At 37.6% G+C, this 20,298-nt stretch overlaps 1 protein-coding gene across 1 annotated transcript; it reads right to left on the bottom strand.

The window, feature by feature from the left end:
* Positions 1–963: 963 nt before the first annotated feature.
* Positions 964–14,431, bottom strand: PDK4 (pyruvate dehydrogenase kinase 4). The gene is made up of 11 exons (XM_054495765.1): positions 13,697–14,431; positions 12,543–12,684; positions 11,215–11,286; positions 10,276–10,460; positions 10,028–10,114; positions 9,505–9,582; positions 7,157–7,233; positions 5,263–5,361; positions 4,954–5,064; positions 4,550–4,663; positions 964–3,312 (listed from the first exon to the last, which is right to left on the bottom strand). The coding sequence occupies exons 1-11, from the start codon at positions 13,824–13,826 to the stop codon at positions 3,172–3,174; spliced, it is 1,236 nt and encodes a 411-aa protein (XP_054351740.1). The 5' UTR covers positions 13,827–14,431; the 3' UTR covers positions 964–3,171.
* Positions 14,432–20,298: the final 5,867 nt, after the last annotated feature.

The raw sequence follows: 20,298 nt of genomic DNA, 5'->3' as shown, positions 1-20,298 counted from the left end.
AAAGATAGTTTTGGTGGAAATTCGGCCCACTTGATTGAAGTTGAAAATTAGTTTCCTTTGGAGTATACACATTGACTTGAGTCAAAAAGATACATGTGTGCAGACATGGAGAGTTGTAGGATGCAAAGTTTTACAGTTATTAAGAGAACACGAGTGAAGTTTCTCAGACTGTGGAGTGCACTAACTCCCTACTTCCCTGTCAGCTTAGTCCAAGGAAACTGTACAGCTAGATCTTGTGCATGTGTGCAGGTGCGTGCTCCTCTTAGCTACACATGGTGCAGTGCTTCCTCAACAGAAGTGGAAGAAATGAAGGCAGTCAAGGAAATGGAGAGTCTCATTGTCAACCTCACTAAAGGTTTTTCAGTAAAATGTTAACCTTACTACAGTTTTTTTAGGGTCTAATGCCTTAGGCTGATGGCATTTTTGATTCAAATATGATTATTTTGACAAGATTTATAATTTAGTTATGGCAAAGTCATTCCACTATTTTCATTTAATTCTAACCTATTTTCCTCATTCCCTTCCCTCCTTCCCACCCCAGCCCCCGATTTGTAGAACCTTGCCAGTAAGGGCATTAGGCAGGTGGGCAAAGGATGTTGTCTAATGATAAAGTAGGATTAAAATAGTAAAGAAAAGCAGTAAAGAGAGCAAAGATAATACATACCACAATTTAACTTAGTAATTTCTATCCTATTTCCACCTTATTATTACTCTGACATTTAATCCAGAAGTTATTGGGAACCTAAGCTATCAAGATAATTATTTTGGTACTCCACTGTTTGTATGCAAACACAGACATAAAATGAAACTTTAAATTTCCAGAAATATGCAGAAACATATGCATTGCAAAAATGATTATTGAATACAAATTTGTAGGCAAACACACCATTGTACTGTGTTATTGTAACTCAAATTCTTAGTACCTTGAGGTAAATTGAGAAAAGAACTTTAAAAGACAGTGTCTTTTATCATCATAAAAAATATTTATTATAAAAAATTATCACATTTCTCTGTACATAGCATAAAGACAAAAACACAATGTATACATTAATAATTTAAGTGGGCCTGAGTATTCAGTATCCTCTTCTAGAATCCTAAAGCTCTTCCCCAGATTTCACAAATACCAATGTAGATTATTTCTATTTTATCAAAGTTCATTTGCACAGTTGGTGTAATTGAGATACTAACATTTCTTTTTTCTAGTGTTTTAAAGATAGTTCACAGTATTTTAGTTAATTAATTAATCAACTGATTTAAATCTTTGGTAAATACAAGCATCTACATGTAAAAATGTTTAGCTCAAATTTCAGTAAAAAACTGAAATGACAAATAACCTACTGCAAACTGTTTTGTATAATCAGAAATGCATGAGCCGGACTCCCACCATTAAGAAATGTCACTGTCTAGGACTTCTGATGATAAAATCTGAAATCCACAAGAAAATAGTTGAGCTTCTATTACCATTACCAGAAGCACCACAACACCAGGCCACCATGAAATTACACACAAATGTCCAATTCAACATATAAACCATACTGATTATTTTACAATGCAGAAAAATCCTCCTTTTTTTCTATATGCCAGTTTAAATGTTAATCAACACGGGTAAGTTTATGATCTCATAAAAGCCTACTATCTTGTAAGAGTGAGAGCCATTTAAAGAATCCATACTGCTTTCAAAACACCAGTTCTTCCTCTTGCCAATGACATATCCATGAAAATATAGGATTTTTTTGAAATAATTTGTAGGGAAAATAGAAAAATGCCTGCCTTCTGCTTCCCTCTCTTCCTATATCCTTTCTTTCCTTCCTACCTTCTTTCATTTTTCCATTCCTTCTTCTCTAAGAGTAATCAGTGCGACTGGCCTGCCAACCTTCAAATTATACCTTAACTCTCCCAAAATACCATATGCTTTTCAGGTGTCATTCATTAGCTCTCAGTCACAATTCACAAATGAAAGCATGCTGGCATGAGAATCTCTTACGTCCAGCCTATTCGCTTAAAAAAATTACTCTAAAAGATACTTAAATTCTAATGTTCTTGAGCCATTTGAGAATCAGAAATTTTTAAGCAGACATATTAATGCTGGAGTGTAGAGAATATAATTAAATATATCAAAAATATATTTAATTATATTTTATTATAATTATATTTAATTTATATTTATATTTAATTATATATTATATATCCATTTTTAAGCCTAGAAAATGGATGCCTTTGGATTACCATCATTTCAGGGTAGAGAAAAGCCCTTCCTACTGAGTTAGGCTCTGAACATGTGATTTCTTTCCCTAACACTAGTTTTTCCAATCTACTGATTTATTTATAAACAAAGCAAAGTAAGAGATATTTTTGCTGTTACTTTGGCAATTCTCTCTCTTCAATCCCCAACATCCCGAGTTCAGTGCACATCTAACAATTCACTCAAGACTAGGCACCTGACAATAAGTGTTTCCTTAGTGTGTAAAGTGAACAGGAAAAGCAGCATAATAAAGGAGCTGTGTTTTTATCAGAGGAGCCTTCCTTCTTGAGTTTTTACATAAGTTGATGCCTTCACTGCAACTTTGAATACAATGTTTTGAATTTTGAAACATTTGAATAAAATGTTCGAATGCTTTGAATAAAATTCCTCCTCTTTCAGAGTAAGCCTTATTTTAGTCACCAGCATTTCCTCCCAGAGCACATAAATATGTTCAAAATGTACATTTACATATATTTCTAACCACATAGTGTAAACTAAGATTTAATCCTTTGCATGGCAGGAAAATGCTGGTATTCTGACACCAATATCTTTTGATGTGAACAAGAGGCCTAAAATATCAGTCTATTGAAACTGCTAACCACCATCTTCACACTCACTCCCTTTCTCATTCTTCTTATCAGAAACAGATGGAAAACTGAGGCTTATTTCTTCGGGATTTGATATAAACTCATGAGTTATTCTACATTAAAAAATAAGGAGCTGACCATCTGTTAACTCCTGTAGTCTTGCACTAAGTTCTCCTGGGTCACAGAAACAAGCTCCATTCCTCATTGGATCAGTGCTCTGATTAAGAAGTTTTCGTTGCTGTCGTTTGTTTTGGAGGAAACAAGGGTTCACACACAAACATTCAGGAAGCAGCACTGGTGCAGACCCACTTTGATCCCATAAAGTGTCCTGAGTGTCCCTCTTCACATGGCCACTTCTTTTGCCAGGTTCTTTGGTTCCCTGCTTGGGATACACCAGTCATCAGCCTCAGAGCTCATCTGATAATGTTTGAAGGCTGACTTGTTAAAAACTGGAAGTTTTTCTATAGACTCAGAAGACAAAGCCTAAAAGAAAAGCGGGGAAAAAACATGAGACCAAAGAAATTATGCATGGCATAATTTGCACTTGAAGTTATTATTCAAAATACATTCAGAGGTAAGTATCCAAACATTCAAATACATTCATTTAATTGATACAGTAATAAGAGCACACTGGTGCCTGCACTCAGTCTATTGCTCTTTCTCAATAGTTTGAAGACTTTTGCTCATTTAAGAAGTGAATACATTAACTATTTCAGATGGTCAAAAGGCCATTTGGCAAGTAATTCCAGTGCAAAAAATGGGAGCCTGAAAGTTTAATGTTGTAGTTGCTAATATCTATAAATATATTTTCAGTTGAAATAGTCGGCAAATGAACAGAATCAAGACAGTGATCTTAACAAAGAAGTTTGAGGCTTTCCCAGAAACAGGAAAATATGCACCAAGTTGTTTTTTTTTTTTTTTTTTTGAGACGGAGTCTAGCTCTGTTGCTTAAGCTGGAGTGCAGGGGCACGATCTTGGCTCACTGCAACCTCTGCCTCCCGGGTTCAAGCTATTCTCTTGCCTCAGCCTCCTGAGTAGCTGGGGTTACAGGCACCCGCCACTACACCCAGCTAATTTTTGTATTTTTAGTAGAGACGGGGTTTCACTGTGTTGGCCAGGCTGGTCTAGAACCACTGAACTTGTGATCCACACACCCTGGCCTCCCAAAGTGCTGGGATTACAAGTGTGAGCCACTGTGCCTGGCCAACATGCACCAAGTTTTTAAGTTCAAACAATGAATGTCTGGCACCCCACTGACAGCTTTGGAACAGTCAGCTTTCCTTTCTCAGGATTTCTAACAAGTTCAGCTTAAGGTCTTGAGTATCTTGATACCTGTTATTTTTTTCAGGCTGGAACACTATTAGCATATATTTACCACAATTCTAAGTAAAATAAAAGCACAGCTACTCTCATAGATGCCAAAAGAAGTTGCCTTAAAAAATTCACATGAGCATGTCCTCATTCTGAAACTTTGCTAATGTATTAACACTTCTTAGGAAACAATTTTGCTTCACTTGAGGCAGGTAGTATAGCCCAGCTTCCTCTTTGGTAAGTTATCATATTAAATAATGTACACACACCCAGAAAGAGAATAGAATGACCTGTAGTCATTATTTGCATTAACTCAGTTTGGGGAATTCACTCTGGACCATAGCACTCAGGGCTGTAAAAGGAGCAATGGCTTTAGAAATAGGATTTTGCTATTGAATTGAAGGGATACCTTTAAGTAGATGATAGCATCTGTTCCATATCCTGATAAAGAGTAGAGATTCAGATCTCCTTGAAAGTACTTGGCATACAGACGAGAAATTGGCAAGCCATAACCAAAACCAGCCTAGAGAAGAGAGATGTTATCAGGTAAAGAAGTGTACGTGATCACTGAAATAAAAACAAGTAGGAAATTACTGTCCTCACTGATACTAATGTCCTAGAACCTAAATATCTTCTACTTCCAATCAGACACCCCTTGTTTCACCATTTTTAGCTTGCTTTATCATTCATTCTTATATCCCTCATGTCTAATTTTACTTAATTGATGAACTTGTCTAAATAATCCCTTGCAATCCTTGCTCTACATTTAGAACTAGGTGGCTGAGATTAATTTAGCCATATAATTGTTCTTACCAAAGGAGCATTCCGGGAATTATCCATCACAGGCGTTGGTGCAGTGGAGTATGTATAACTAAAGAGGCGGTCAATAATTCTCAGGGGAACACCACCTCCTCTATCTGAAATCTAAAACAAACAAACAAGTCATCAGAGCCGCACATTAAAAACAATGTGCATTTGTCTAAATAAAAATGGTTTACCTTCATTTAAAAATCACCTGGCATATATGACTGTTATCTATTGCAAAAAGCAGAGAGCTTTATTACTATTGACCCTATTTAATTCTCTCAAGAGACACCCAAAAGAAAAACAGAGAATGGTTACCTTAATGGTAAGGTCTTCTTTTCCCAAGACAACAATAACCTCAACTGGTGTAAGGGAAGGCTGATTTTCCTGGTGTTCAACTGTTGCCCGCATTGCATTCTAAAGCAAACCAAACCATAAAGAATTCAATGGCAGAGGAATGAGGGACAATAAGTAACTGTGTTTTTTATGTTTAAAATAAAAGTAGCACAGAGGGTAATTCAAAGTTCCTATTTTTTAAGTTAGTAGTAAAACAGCTTTGTAAATAGCCATTTATGAATGTGTCATGTAGGATGTATAATGAAAAATAATCATTTACTATGTAATATAGCTCCTGGGAGTAATGTCTAATGGAAAAACAATTCTGCTAGCTGTCAAGTTCTTATTTGTAAGCTTAATTTAAATGTAGAAATTGGTTTTTATAGTCCATTTCCTAGCTCTCCCTTTTCTATCTTTCCATTACATTTTACATCCAAGCACCAAAGACTATTACATAACAAATGAACAGTGAATCATTGAACCAATTTATTGGCTTTTATAAAACTTGCTGTGAAAAGGTTGTTACTATTTAAAAGGACAGTCAATAATTCTAAATTAAATTTCAGTTTGCATTTGATTATCATCTAACTTTTACCAATGATGGCAGAATAACTCTATAAGTTGTATCATTCAACTTAAAAATAAATCAAATCAATGAAAAAGTATCCTTTGTCCTTTAACACAGAACAAACTAAAAGATGTTTTCAGTCTATTGGCTGAATCTCATACAGATACAGTCTTGGTCTTCTTAATCCATTTTCCTTTGTCACCACCTATCTACTTTCTGCTTTCTGGTTTTTAAATAATATTAAGTTCTTGTCATTAGCTGGAGTGAAATGAAGTAGATCAGATGTTTGTACTACAATCAGTACCTCACAGCAGTAACATTAGAATAAGTTAGGAAACAGGAAGTTCTGGAAAGAGTTATGTCAGAATTAGAGCCAGATTTCTCTTTTTTAGGCTTCCTTCTCTCCAATTCAGGGGACTCTTGGGAAGCATCAAAAAGCTTAAGGTGTTTTTCTATTTTTTGGTTTAAGTTCAATTTGATCTTAATTTAACTTGATCTTAGGACGCATGAAAGGATTTGATTCTTAGCACCTGACTGCCTCAGACCAGTAACATCTGTATACTTTGAGAGCTTGTTAGAAATGCACATTCTCAGACCTGAAGAATCAAAATCTCTGGGGTGGAGCCCAAGAATCTGTGTTTTAACTTGCCCTGCAGGCGATTCTAATGCATATTACAGTTTGAGAAGCACAACTCTACAGGCCTACTAGGCAAAGTGTGCATTGTGGACCAGCAGCATCACCCCTTAGCTTATTCAAAATTGAGAATCTCAGGCCCCACTCTGGACTTCCTGAATCAAAATTTTCACTTTAACAAAGTCCCCAGGTGATTCATATGCACTTTAAAGTAGATGATTGAAAGAACTACTGACTGTGCTCTTAGCACATTCTGGACTCTGAATGGAGCCATACCACCTACAGGAATTCTGGACCTGAACTGCTGAGTTTGGAGTTGGACCAGCCTGTGGGGGTGGAGGTAACAAGGCCTCATTCACTGAAACATTCACCCCATGATCTCTCTTAATGAGTGAAAGGGCACCTGAAAAAATAATAGGAACTTCCTCTTGGCTGTAAAGCATTGATACATCATGAATTATATGATGCATTCTCAAATATGTGTTGATGCTACAATGAGCTACATGTACTTTGTCAAACATTGACTGTATAGTTTCTTTCTCTTAGGAGGACTAGAAGCATTCTTGGGAAAAGATATTGAGGCTTCCGTTTTGTGGCGAATAATAAAGGAGATAAAAATATAACTGTTAAACCTCTTTAAAAGGTAAAATTTCAATTATTGTGAAGTATCATACCTTAAACAGTTCAAAGAGCATATGATGGAGGTGAGAAGGAACATACACGATGTGAATTGGTTGGTCTGGAAATTTTCCTAGAAAAATAAAATTCATTAAGAATTTGTAAACAAATACTTCACTAAAATAAACCACCACATTCATGTGATTAACATTTTAGACTTCAAGATGGCTGCCATATTCTCTACCTTCCCCATCCCCAAATCCTGCCCTAGAACCTTCCCGCTTAAACAGTAAATATTACTGGCTTATATTCAAAATGTTATTGTAGTTGCTACATAATGCTCTTTTGTTAATTGTTTTTTTTTGTAGAGATGGGGTCTCACTATGTTGTCCAGGCTAGTCTTAAACTCCTGGCCTCAAGCGATCCTCCAGCCTTAGCCTCCCAAACTGCTGGGATGATAGGCATGAACCACCTTGCTCCATATGATTAATTTTTGTATTTCTCCACAAATGTATGAAGTTGGGTAAGTGTGGAAGAATAGTGCTATAAATTAGATTTTGTGGATTATTTCTATTTTCAACATTTTTGTACAGGACAATTTCAGAGTCAAAATTATATGTATTTTAAGACAGAAGGGAGAAAACTGTGCTTATAGCATAACATTGAAATTAATGCTAACTATAATTTTTGTATTTTTAATGCTTAGTAAAATAACACACCTGATTTTTCTTGTTTTTTGTATCACCCAAACATTAAATCTTATATGTTAAATATGCTTAAATTTTACCAAGAGGATAAAGGAAACAGACAAACAAAAACCTCTTAATGCTTTTTGGAAAGAAAAATAAGAAGTAAAATAAGATTAGAAAAAAAAGAAAAGAAAAATAAAAGTATTATTCTTCAGCGTTCCAGGCCTTGGCAAAGTTTGAATCAGAAAACACAAGGTCTGGCACAATCCCCTCTTTATTTTGTCCAACAGTTGGAGCAGTTTATCTACAAGTATTATGCAACAACACTGTTTATGCTCAGAGATACGTTCCATTCTTTATTTGTTCTTCTACTTTTAGTTTAGTGTTTATTTACATTTGCTTGTCCCTAATCTGTTAGACTACTCTTTGAGCGACTTGATTTTAACTGTCACCATAAACAAAAACTGTTCCTGTATAAATATTACTTGAGAAAGATGTTTACTTTAAATAGAAAAGAGAAGGTAATTCCAATTTAAGTATACTGCTTCGTTTTAAGATGCAACTATTTACCAGAACAGAATGGGAAGGGGTGAAAATAGTGCCTTTCATTCATCGTGTAGTCACTTCAGTCATTCAGACAGCATGGGAAGACCTTGTCAGAATTGAAATTTTGTTTGTTTGTTTGTCTGAGGCAGGGTCTCACTCTGTCACCTGGGCTGGAGTGCAGTGGGACAATCATGGCTCACTGCAGCCTTGACTTCCTGGTCTCAAGTGATCATCTCACCTCAGCCTCCTGAGCAGCTGGGACTACACGTGTGTGCCACCATGCCTGGCTAATTTTTATTTTTTGTTGAGACAATGACTCCCTTTATTGCCCAGGCTGGTCTTGAACTCCTGGGCTCAGGCAAACCTCCCACCTCAGCCTCTCAAAATGCTGGGATTACAGGTGTATGCCACTGAACCCAGCTGAGCTGAAGCTTTTTGAAGTACGTTCTGCTTCCAAAACAGTAGTATAAAACAATAGTGCAGTTTTTTTGTATTGGGGTGAAGACATTTAACATGAGATCTACCCTTTTAACAAAATGTTAAGCGTACAATACAATATCCTTAACTACAAGCGCTATGTTGAACAGCAGAACTCTAGGATTTATTCATGTTGCATAACTGAAACTTCGTATCTGTTGGATAGCAACTCCCCATTTTCCCCTTTCTCACAGCCCCTGACAACTACCATTCCATTCTGCTTTTGTGAGTGCGACCATTTTAGACATCTCATATAAGTGGAATCATGCATCTGTCACTGGCTTATTTCTTATAGTGAAATTTAAAGTATTTTTGTTTCCAGGTCTTATGGGTAACCTCTTTAAGAGGATATTTCCACTGCTATATCCTCCCTACTTCTGGTCTCTCTATCCCTCATATTCTATAGGAAGTAATCTTTCTTTGATCTAAGATATTGGAATGTAGTTGCTACTTTAATCCCATATTATTTGTTCAAAACCTTCTTTATGAATCCTCATTAGCAACTGAATAGGCAGAATTGGAGCCTTCCAGTTGAGGTAGTTAAAGAGAACCTTGTCTTCAAAAAAAATGTGTACAAACTTTAGGCAAGAGAAAAAATGAACACAGAAGTTACTTTATATTTACAAAAAGCAATCATATTAGGAGAATACAGAATTTTCCATAGGTTAAAATATATTTTACTTACAACTTACCATTCACTTGTGTAAGCTTTAATTCTGGAGATGTTAAATAATACTGATCACAGAGCATCCTTGAACACTCAAAGGCGTCTGGAATAGAAGTTGTTTTTTATAACAATGAAATGAATTTATGCCAAGTACAGTTCTCAAATAATCTTCAGTGTCTGTATTACCCTAATCTAAAATATTCACTAAAGTATAGGTTTATGTATATAAAAATATATTTTAATATTTTATTGAAGAAAAATTAAGACAGTGTTTGCATTGCAGTTTTAGCAATATGTGCACTTCAGAGACTAAATACAACATATAAAATATGGCATGTTAGTCACTTATATTTGGATTTTTAAATAATATTTTAAAGGAATGTTTATATTACTGACTCTCAAAAGCAAAGGACCTTGAAGATGACATTTATAAAATAAATGGAACACTCTGTGAATATAAATCCATTCACAGAGTCACCTCAATTATAGATATGTCAATCATATATTGTACATTTTCAATAAGGGAAATGCAGAAATACAGAACATACCTTGGACCACTGCTACCACATCACAGTTAGGATCAATGCTTCCAATGTGGCTTGGGTTTCCTGTCTGTGAGTCACTAAATATAAGAACTGTTGAAAAATAAAAACAAAAAATATTGTTATAAAATTCAGGATAATGATTAATACTATCACTGAGAATGTGACCCGCTGATTAGTGAAACATCTAGTTATAGTATGGCTTATATTCTACATCCATTTCTATATACCATGATCATGATGAGCTAACTTACTGTGCTGGTTCATCAGCATCCGAGTAGAAATACGGTTCATGTAAAATCGATCCAAGAAATATTGAAGATTTTGATTGGTGACTGGGTCAACTGTACAGGCATCTTTATACTCTATGATTCCTTGTGCCATTGTAGGGACTACATTATGGTGTCTATTTCGAACTTTGATGAGTGTATCTACAAAGCTAAGCCATAATATGTATGGTTAGTAAAAGTTCAGATACATTTCATTCACTTATACTCCTAAGGTTACTTCACAGAAGGCTGAAGTTCTTTTTGCATTATCCATCTGAACAAATCAAATGATAAAATGTTAGTCCTTTATTAGTAATCTCACTACAGATTCTTCCACTAGAGTAGAGGAGATAATTTCACAAACAGACTCATTTTGTTTCTAGCTTATATGTAAAACTATTAGCCTTATAACCAATGCATTCATCAGATGTATTCATTAAGTCTTCTCTTTATAAAATAATGATTAATACCTAATATAATCATTCTAGAGATGACTCTAGAATGCCATTGTGAAAAAACTTTCAAAATTTCTTGTCAGATTTAGAAAAGATCCTTATTTAAGTAGCTAGAAACTATCAGTTACTCTGAAAGAAAATGTTTAGTCTCCAATGACACTGAAATGTATTAAAATTATGTAATGGTAAATCCTCCTGCACATCTAATCATCGGAGTAAATTTATAGTAAAAATAAGTCTCCCTGGGGGAACAAAAATGGGTCCTCTACATTTCTTCACACTCAGCATCATTTTCAATGCCATATTTCTTCACTTCTGAAAAACCAACAAGCCAAAACTTGTCATGTGTAAGAGGGTAGTGATTTATTATTCAGAGCTGAATTCCTTTAATTTAGGTCTAAAAATATCTTAGGAATCTGTCTGGAAAGAACCAAAGTTTTAAACACTTATTCTAATGCATAGAGCTTACTCTGATAATGCTTTCTGGTCATCTGGGCTTTTCTCATGGAATTCCACCAAATCCATCAGGCTCTGTATATACCTGTAAAGAAGCAGGTATGCTTTAAGTTTTAAAATTAATAGTCAGATACACATGGCTGAAAATAGAATACCTTTTCCAAATAATTTGAAAAGAGAAAGTAAGCATTATGTTCAAACTTAAAACTTTCCTCCAGAACATTTGGAAAATAATATAAATTAAAAATGCTATAACTTTTAATCCTTGACTTTCAAACTTAAAATTAAACGCAAAATGTTTCTTTAAGTATTTCAGGTCAGTATTCAGTTTCCTGACTGTTTTGTTTGGCAAATATTTTCATTTCTTCTAGCAATAATACTTAGAAACAACTTTTTTTTAGAGCTTTTTATTTTTTTTCTACTACATTCATTCACAGAAGAGTGTAAGTCTTGACTGCAATAGTAAATACTACAGATTGAATATATGTTTTAGATCGTAATTGTCTTACAGGTATATAATGCATGTATTTCTTGAATCAATGAACAAAAGGCTGTGCAGTCAGTGGATTAAGATAAGGCTCTCATGCATGTCTGCTGCCTGTGCATATCCTGCTTCTGTGATCCAAAAATTTGCTGTTTTGGGTTACCTACCTTCTCTAAGCATCAGTATCTTCATTTATAAAATGAGATGACAACAACTGACACTTACTGACTGCTGGCTGTGTGCCAGGTGCTGTCCTAAGTGTTTTTTCTTTCTTTTTTTATGGATTATCTCATTTCATTACACTCAAACATCCCTCTGAGGCATATACTTTACTCTCCTTAATAACAGATGGGAATAATAACTCAATGGCATAAAGAGTTTAAGACACTTGCCAAGGATTCCACAACTAGAAGTGACAGAGGCAGGATTGATTTGAACCCAGAGCCCACTCTGTCAAATCACTTTGTAAGTTACAAAATTAGGCCTTCCCTAAATAGTAGTCATCTGAATTGGTTTCTAGGCATAGGATTTCTTTTGCAATATCAAACTCTTTTATTATTGAAAGTGCTCTTCTATAATTGAAAATTAAAATTGCATGCCAATTTTTTTCAAATTTTTCCTAGAACTCAAAATTTTATTATAAAGTAATCCACTTTTTCAGGGTAAAAATGTCTGTTTATAGTTTTATAACTTCTGTAATGATAACTTACCCTAAATTAATTTTAAAATTCTTACATCTTTCAAAATAGTTACCGTTCAGATCACCTGTTTTCCAATTATGATGTTAACATAGTATAAGAATTCATACCCGGGTAACTGTTTCAAAACTAGAGACTTCAATATGGTTCACCACTTACCAGCTTTTAACCAATTGCACTGAAGAAGTATTTACTAATTGGGTCGGGAGGATATCAATTTCCTTCAGAATGTTGGCGAGCCTCACAGGCAATTCTTGTCGCAAAAATGCAAAAGAAGTTCTTTCACATGCATTTTCTGAACCTATAATAAATGAAATCAATTTAGTTTTGAGAAAAAATGTGTCTAAATGATATATCTAAATAGCATTAACTATCAAATATTGAACACACATATATTATAAAATTATATTTCACTCTCAGTTGGGTTACTGTTAATCGATAATTCAGGGGCGATTGTCTTCTTAATTGACTAATTCCCTTCTTCCTATCTTCCTTTCCTTTCGTCTTTCCTTCTTTCTTTTAAAAAGTGACAAATATAGGAGAATTATTGTCTTCTCTTTTTGAAGAGGATTCACTTCCAAGAAGTAAGAATATCCCACAGTTCTTAGAATGTATAAAAGACTGCAGGATTCGGTCACACCACAATGTCAACAACACAACATCCTTTAATGAGTGGGGACATGAAATTGGAGATGGGGGATAAGAGGCTGGAGTGGGAGCTGTGATATTTCCAGAGTAGTGATATCACATTTAAACCCTTGAAATCTTCCTTATAAGATTACTGCAACAAATGTGTAAATATTTTCAGCAATAATGCAAATATATGGAAAGCTATAATGATAAAGAGACAAAGAAATCTGTTAGGAATGCAGAGAGATGTACCCTGTGGAAGGATGCCGGGTGGCTAAGGAATAAAATCTATTAATTTGAGGCTATTTAATACTATTCAGAAACTTCTTCAAGCAGTACTATGCTGTGAAGGAGGGGATAAAGTTTCCAGTCCATTGTCAAACGGTGACCGAAAGCAAAAAGTATTTTGACAGGAAGAGCGGGTCAGAAAGAAGAGTGTGCAGATGAAGTCAAACCATCCAGTGTCGGCAGGCTTGCAGGTGGCCTTGACCTGGAGGCACCCCTGTCAGAAAGTAACCAAATCCAGGAAAAGGAAAAGTGTGCTGGCGACGAGGCTCCAGGGCTCAGCAGCAAAGTGAACCCCAGTTGTTTTAGCTTGAGCCTAGCCCTCCCTCTCCCGAGGCTGAAAGTTAAGGCGGTTCCCCATCCCTAGGACCCAGCTTGGGCCCTGTGTCCCCTCTCACCAAAGTCCAGTAGCTGCTTCATGGACAGCGGGGACGGGCTGTAGCGCGAGAAATGCTCCACCTCTCGGGGCACCAGGCCGGCGCCGTTGAGCGAGCCAGCGCTGCGCAGCACGAAGCGGGCCGCCTTCATCTTGACGCCCACCCGGCCTGGCAGGGACTGTGGCTGGCTTGAGGGGAGAAGGCTGCTCGGAGCAGAGCCTGGTTCCGAGGGGGCGCGGCGCGTCCGGGCGAGGACTGCAGGTGCGCTGGCTGGCTCGTGCGCCGCGGCCTGGGCTGGGGTTTGAGGGTGCCGCGGAGTGAAGAGTCTGGGCAGAGAGTCGGAGATGCAGTGGGTCGAGACTCAAGTTCAAGTCTTCCCACCAGCCGCCGCCGCCCGAGGTTTTATTTGTCTCCCCGCACTCTCCCCCCGAGTCCCAAACAGGAGGAGTCACTGGAACTTGGAAACGCGTCCTGAACTCCAGGCCGCGCCAATCAGATCAGACAAAGAACTATGGGCCCCGCCCCTCCGGCCGCGGTCACCACGGAATGGCCTGGCACGGTGACCACGGAGTGCCCTGGCACCGGTGCCAGCAGTTGTGACGGGAAAAGGGTGGGAAGAACAGGGAAGAGGAAGCAGAAGCAGGTATCTGGGGCAACGTGGGCTTAAGATTAGCCTCTTGGGACAGGGCTCCGAGTCGCGTGGGCTGGGGTCCCGCCCAGGCTCGTCCTTGTTTACAACTCGGAGGCTGTCTCAATGTCAAGTACTGGCCACAAACTGTTTCCAAGAGTTTGGGCTCCGAGCGCTCATTGGTCCTTGCTCAGAGCAGGGCTTTTACAGTAGCCAACAAGCTGCGTTCAGAAGTATGGGCTTCTCTGCCACTGGACAGAGAGAAAGGAATAAACAACCTAAAGACCTGCGCCCCCACCCCCACCGCCCCCTATTCTTCAGAAGAGACCGGCACATGGCGGGAACTGTACGTTCCTTTTGCTGAGACTTGAGAGGCTGCCCAGTTACATTTACTTTTTCCTGTGGTAATAAAAGGCCATCAATTCGTTCTTCTCCGGCAACACATTCTTTCCGTTAGGTTTAATTCTGTTAATTAAAAACAAAATTAAAAAGGGATCAATTTGTTAGTTTGCCTTACCTTTTGCTGTGATCAGAGAATTTGCTCACTCTGCCCTGTACGAAATGTCCTTACTCCAAATCTTTCCCTAAGACATTTCATTCTACCCTCAGATGTCTGGCACAAGCTGTCTGCTGCAAGAGGTCTTCCTTGATTACTTCTCCTCACTTCTTCCAAATAAGGCTTTGGTCTTTCATGGTATTATTCTATAGCTATTTATGTTTTTATATTATCCCTCTCTGACTCCCGCCTTTCCTGAAAGAGATCAGAGTAGGGACCCTGTCTGATGCATCTTTGTGATTCCTACTTTTTCACTACTCAATATTTATTAAATTAATGACAGTGGTTGAGACACATTACCCTGTCATACTAACCTCCTTTTCCTCTCCCGACACTCTAAAAGGACTAGGGAATGAAGCCACCGTGTTTGGGAAAGTTGGGAGTAAGAGAGTTGGTTACAAATGTAATAGAATGGGAATTTATGAGGTGTTAAAAATGATAGTTTGTTATAAAAGACCCCTTTTGGCCTCCTCCCCTTGCGTTTATTTTATTTTAATTAGTTAATTAATTACTTTATTTATTGAGACAGAGTCACACTTTGTCTCCCAGGCTGGAGTGCAGTGGCACCATCTCGGCTCACTGCAACCTCGGTCTCCCAGGTTCAAGCGATTCTGCTGCCTCAGTCTCCTGAGTAGCTGGGATTACAGGCACACGCCACCACACTCAGCTAATTTTTTCTATTTTTAGTGAAGATGGGGTTTCTCCATGTTGGCCAGGTTGGTCTCAAACTCCTGACCTCAAGTGATCCACCCACCTCGGTCACCCAAAGTGCTGGGATTACAGGAGTGAGCCATTGCGCCCAGCCTGCCCTGCATTTATAAGCAGAACGGGCAACTCTGAAAGTCATGAGTGATCCTAGGCTCTGCTGTCATCCTTTGCCCTCTTCGTTTAGGAGACTGCATTAAATCACAGGACAGATTTCCAATTCTATCTTTAGCACAAACTTTCTTCCAAAAGCCAGATTCTTCTATTCAATTGCCTATTTGGTTTCTCCATTTGGATGTCTAATAGGTATCAATTTTGCTTTTCTAAAATCAACACCATTACGAGGGATCTGAAACAGTCCTGGAAAACCCTTTGTCAGTTATGTGGCCTGTGTGGAGGCACCATATTAGCTCTCCTACTATTTCTCCCATTGTCTATACATTACCTATAGATGGTCGAGAATTTGAGACTTCCTGTTATGACCAAATATTTTTTTCCGATCTTTGAGAAACAGCTATGTGAAGACATGCAATATTTATGATCTTCCAATGAAGAGGATGGGGCCTGGGTTCTTAGAGAATATTAAGGGATGATCCAATATTAAGGGATGAGAAGAGAGTGGCACTTCTCTTCTCAGGTTGAACACAAATCTTGGAGGTGATCCAGTTGGGACAGAGGTGAAGCAAAAATATTATTTGGGGGCAATGGATATGACAAATCCATGCATTCATTTGAGTAAAAGTAAACCATGAGAAGACTAGCAGTTGCACTTGAGTGGGACAGAAAAACAAAAAAACCAAAAACACAACAGCTCAAGAACTTATCTTAAGCTGAAACAGTTGTGGGAATATGGGCATGTTCCAAATTGCGTCTCCATTTGTAGACAAGTTTTGATGCCACTATTATTTATATTTTTGTACTTGGAATCCTTTATTAAATATTTGCATAGCTTGATGCAGCAACGAAATGTGTTCAAGTAGCCAAAAAACAAGACTCTCTTTGATGAAGCAAGTAAATTTAAGGTAAAAATCCCTTCTTTTTCTTAGATTGGGTCCTAAGAACATAAGTAAAAGTAAAGCATGCTTTTGCTTTTCTCACTGTATGTGGAACCTGGAATAGGCAAAAATATATATTACAAAGAATTATACTCTGATTTTCAGAGGAAAGGCAATGGAAATTATGCATTACAGGCAGGTCTAATTTAGGAAAGTCCCATGTCCCTAAGTACATTGATTGCCCAGCCTAGCTTACCCAGCACTACTACTCTATGTGCTGTGGGTTGATTAAAGATCAGGTGAAATCATATGATGTTCACAGAGATGACCTAGGGCTAAATGTGACTTGAGGTCGCCAAAATTTTGTCTCTATGTCATCCCTTCTAATAATATTTATGAAGTTACTCTCACAGTGCATTGCATTCTTCTGTGTCATTTCTGTATGATGGGAACTGTTATTATAATTGGGAGCATTCATGATAGTTGGCCTAGAAAGGTCAGGTTAAGTTGTTTACCCAGTTGGCTAAGATGCTATGTATTACCATGATTAGAGAGTGACCTGGGAAAAGAGTGGCACTTCTCTTCTCAGGTTGAACTCAAATCTTGGAGGTGATCCAGTTGGGACAGAGGTGAAGCAAAAATATTATTTGGGGGCAATGGATATGACAAATCCATGCATTCATTTGAGTAAAAGTAAACCACGAGAAGACTATTAAATGATTAATGCTAAGGAATAGAAAAAGTAATCAAAGCTGTTCCTTTGCATACAGCGCTGAACCTCCCTGCTTGAGATGCCTGGTTCCTAAAATTTCCAGTGGCACCTTACCTAGCATTAAATAAATTCTGTCCAGCTTGCCTGGAAAAAGTCTAATAACAAAAGGCCACTGGTAGAACTTTGAGAATGCAAGTCACACTTTTTCCAGAGGGTGGGGGATGGCCAATGTGATAAAATCTATCAGATCCCTTAAAGGGAAGTCTATACAATTTTTCCACCTCAGGATCATATTCCAAGGAAGCAATTTAAAATGCCCGTAACAGGAATTCCGAAGACATGATGGAAAGATTAACAGACTTGACCATAGAATATTAAAGTTAAAATATGAACAGCAGACTTGGAGAATATATCTACAGAATACGTAATAGACAAATGATTATTTATGAGATAGCTGTTTCAGTAGGGAACCATTCGGTCATGATCTATTCCCTCATGGAGATGATAGACTTGTGGGGGAAATTGGCATTACAAAAGCATACGGACAATAAGCCTATACATTAAGATAGGACAAGGGCTAAGAAGAAAATGATTGTGAAGAGTGTAATAGGGTGGAACTACCTTAGATTTGGTGGTCAAGGAAGGTCTTCTTGAGTAAACGACAATTAAAAGAAATGGAATGAGCTTCTATTGGGGATGAGAGGGAATACTGGTGAAAGCATATTGGTGAAGCTATTGGGAAAAGCAGGATGTAACTCACAATTTGGTCTCTGATGTTTCTTATAGTTACTGTTAACCTAGAGGATACTAGGTGCCAGGAGCTGGACTAGGTGCCCTGATGGGTGCAAAAGCGTCTGCTCTCATGCACCTCAGATTATTAGCAGATGATGGAAAACAATAACTAATTATTTTTTACTTTATTAGATTTTCATTTAATCCTCAGAATAAAATGCTATAATTAAATACATTTTAAAAACAGCCCATAAGAAAGGTTCACGCCATGAGCAATGCTGGTTGTGGTGGTATTGGTGGTAGTAGTGATGGTGTCAGACAGTGGATATGTTAAGGGTGATCTGGGGTGTTTGGAGGAAGAGCTATGTTGGGGATCAGGAAATGCTACTGGAATTGGCATTTGGGATGGCTGTAGAAAGATGAGCAAGATTTTGGCAAATAATTGGTAGACAGTGGGGAAAAATGTCCAAGACTGAGTAAAAGCACAGATGTAGGAGCTAGAGACACATTGGAGAAATAATGACTAGTTTCATCTGGCTGCTGTCTAGAGTACCCTAAGGGCAGAGGGAAAGGAAGATTCGGTTATCTCATGAAAGCCTGAAATGCTAGTATGAGGACTATGAGATTTCTAGAGTAAGCAGCAGGGAACTGTTGAAGCCTTTAAATCAGGGAGCAATGTGTTTTCTGTTCAAATTTGTTAACAGTTAAATAATTCTACTAAACTTTATTGAACACCTACTATGTACTAGGCACTGTGATTGATGCTGAGGACATAAAGATGAAGAAGGCATAGTTTGTCTTCAAAGACGGGAGACAGACATGAAAATAATCTAAAAAATAGAATGTTGCATATACGGTATGTGTACTGGGGGGACAAGCAGCAGCCAGGGGAGGCTTCCTTGGAGGAAGTCATAGGTCATATGACTTATAAAGGTGGAGCAGACGTTCATAGGCAGACAAAGAAGAAAGGCGTTGGAGCAGCGAGGAGAGGGAACGAAAAGAGCCATTTGTTGGTAGTATCTCTAGGCTTTGTCAAATCTGATAATGAATAATTTTTTAAAGTTCTCTAATATTCTAAACCTGTGCCTCTGGGAGGAGGTGATTTTATTGATAGAAGCAGGGAAGTCAAAAGCGTCAGGAGAAAAGGATAGGTTGACTAAGGAAGGACCAGTAGTGCAAGTGACGGGTTTGTTTGGGAACACTTTGAGTTAATGAGAAACCATAGGAGAGTCATGACTAATTACCATGAAGGGAAGATGAGAACTCAAAGGCTATTAAGCCTTCGCTGAGAAGTGAAGATAGATGGGTGAGATTCTGTCCCCAGTTTCTTTATACAAGGCTCCCCTCTCCTATCAGCCTACAGCTATATCTTACCTTTTTTTCTGTGCACAATAGTTCCTTCTGGTGCAGCTCTTTGTTTCATTCTTGGCCTCCTTTTACTTATCAAGGCCAAAATCTTTTCCCTACATCATAGCAAATGGGTTCATTCTTCTTTTTGCACTTATGGCTCCAGTGTTATCTGGAAAGAAAAGGAAGCAAATCCTGAAGCTAGCACATCTTGACTTTCTGTGGAAAGAAGAATTTTGCATCAGTTTCAAATATAGCTTAAGCATTCTTTTTCCCCCTGCAAGGAATTTCTCAATTGTGTTTGATGTTTGCTTTTATAAAATAGTAAGGAAAGGTAAATAAAGGAAATGAAAAAATAACTGAAGAAGGAAAACAAATGTGTACTATGCGTATAAAAGCATGCTCAAACTAATGAGTGAATAGGAAAATAAAAAGTAAAAAGATAATAAGCCACCATTGTTCTAACATTAGACTGGCAAATAAAGAAAAGATTGGTAATATCTCCTTGGCAAGGCCTAGGGAAATGAACACTCTTCTATATTATTTGTGGGGGTGAAATTGGCAAATTTTTGTTGGAGGGCAATTGGCAGAATCTATAGAAATTTTAAAGATAGCTATCCCATGTCTCAGCCATTTCACTTCTGGCAACTTATCCTACACTTTTACTGACAGAGAGAATAAAGATATATGTACAAGATTGTTCATTGTAGCATTACCTGTAAAAACAAAAATTGAAAAATAACTTGTTTAGCCAATAATCCATAGTGTAAATAAATGATACACCCATGTTCTACACTATGCAGCTGATATAATGAATGACATAGATTTTTGCAGCAGCTTTGAGGTCTGCCCTGGGATTTCTTTTAAGGAAGTGCTTGCCGTTAGTTGCAAGGAATGAAATTAGCTAACAGCTTTCAGCTGCAGAAACTTTGTGACCCCCCCCCCCCG

This window comes from Pongo pygmaeus, chromosome 6, assembly GCF_028885625.2.
Source record: "Pongo pygmaeus isolate AG05252 chromosome 6, NHGRI_mPonPyg2-v2.0_pri, whole genome shotgun sequence".
Lineage (NCBI taxonomy): Eukaryota > Metazoa > Chordata > Mammalia > Primates > Hominidae > Pongo > Pongo pygmaeus.
The sequence above is the reverse complement of the archived record's forward strand: the minus strand, read 5'-3'. Positions and strand labels throughout refer to the sequence as shown.

What these genes read in the sequence shown, in the direction of transcription:
- PDK4 (XM_054495765.1), bottom strand. Translation starts at nt 13,826, where the DNA reads ATGAAGGCGGCCCGCTTCGTGCTGCGCAGCGCTGGCTCGCTCAACGGC. An exon ending in GATGCTGATGAACCAGCACA is followed by an intron (nt 10,115 to 10,275) that starts GTAAGTTAGCTC and finishes ATTTTTCAACAG; the next exon opens with TTCTTATATTTAGTGACTCA. An exon ending in TGTGGTAGCAGTGGTCCAAG is followed by an intron (nt 9,583 to 10,027) that starts GTATGTTCTGTA and finishes CTTCTATTCCAG; the next exon opens with ACGCCTTTGAGTGTTCAAGG.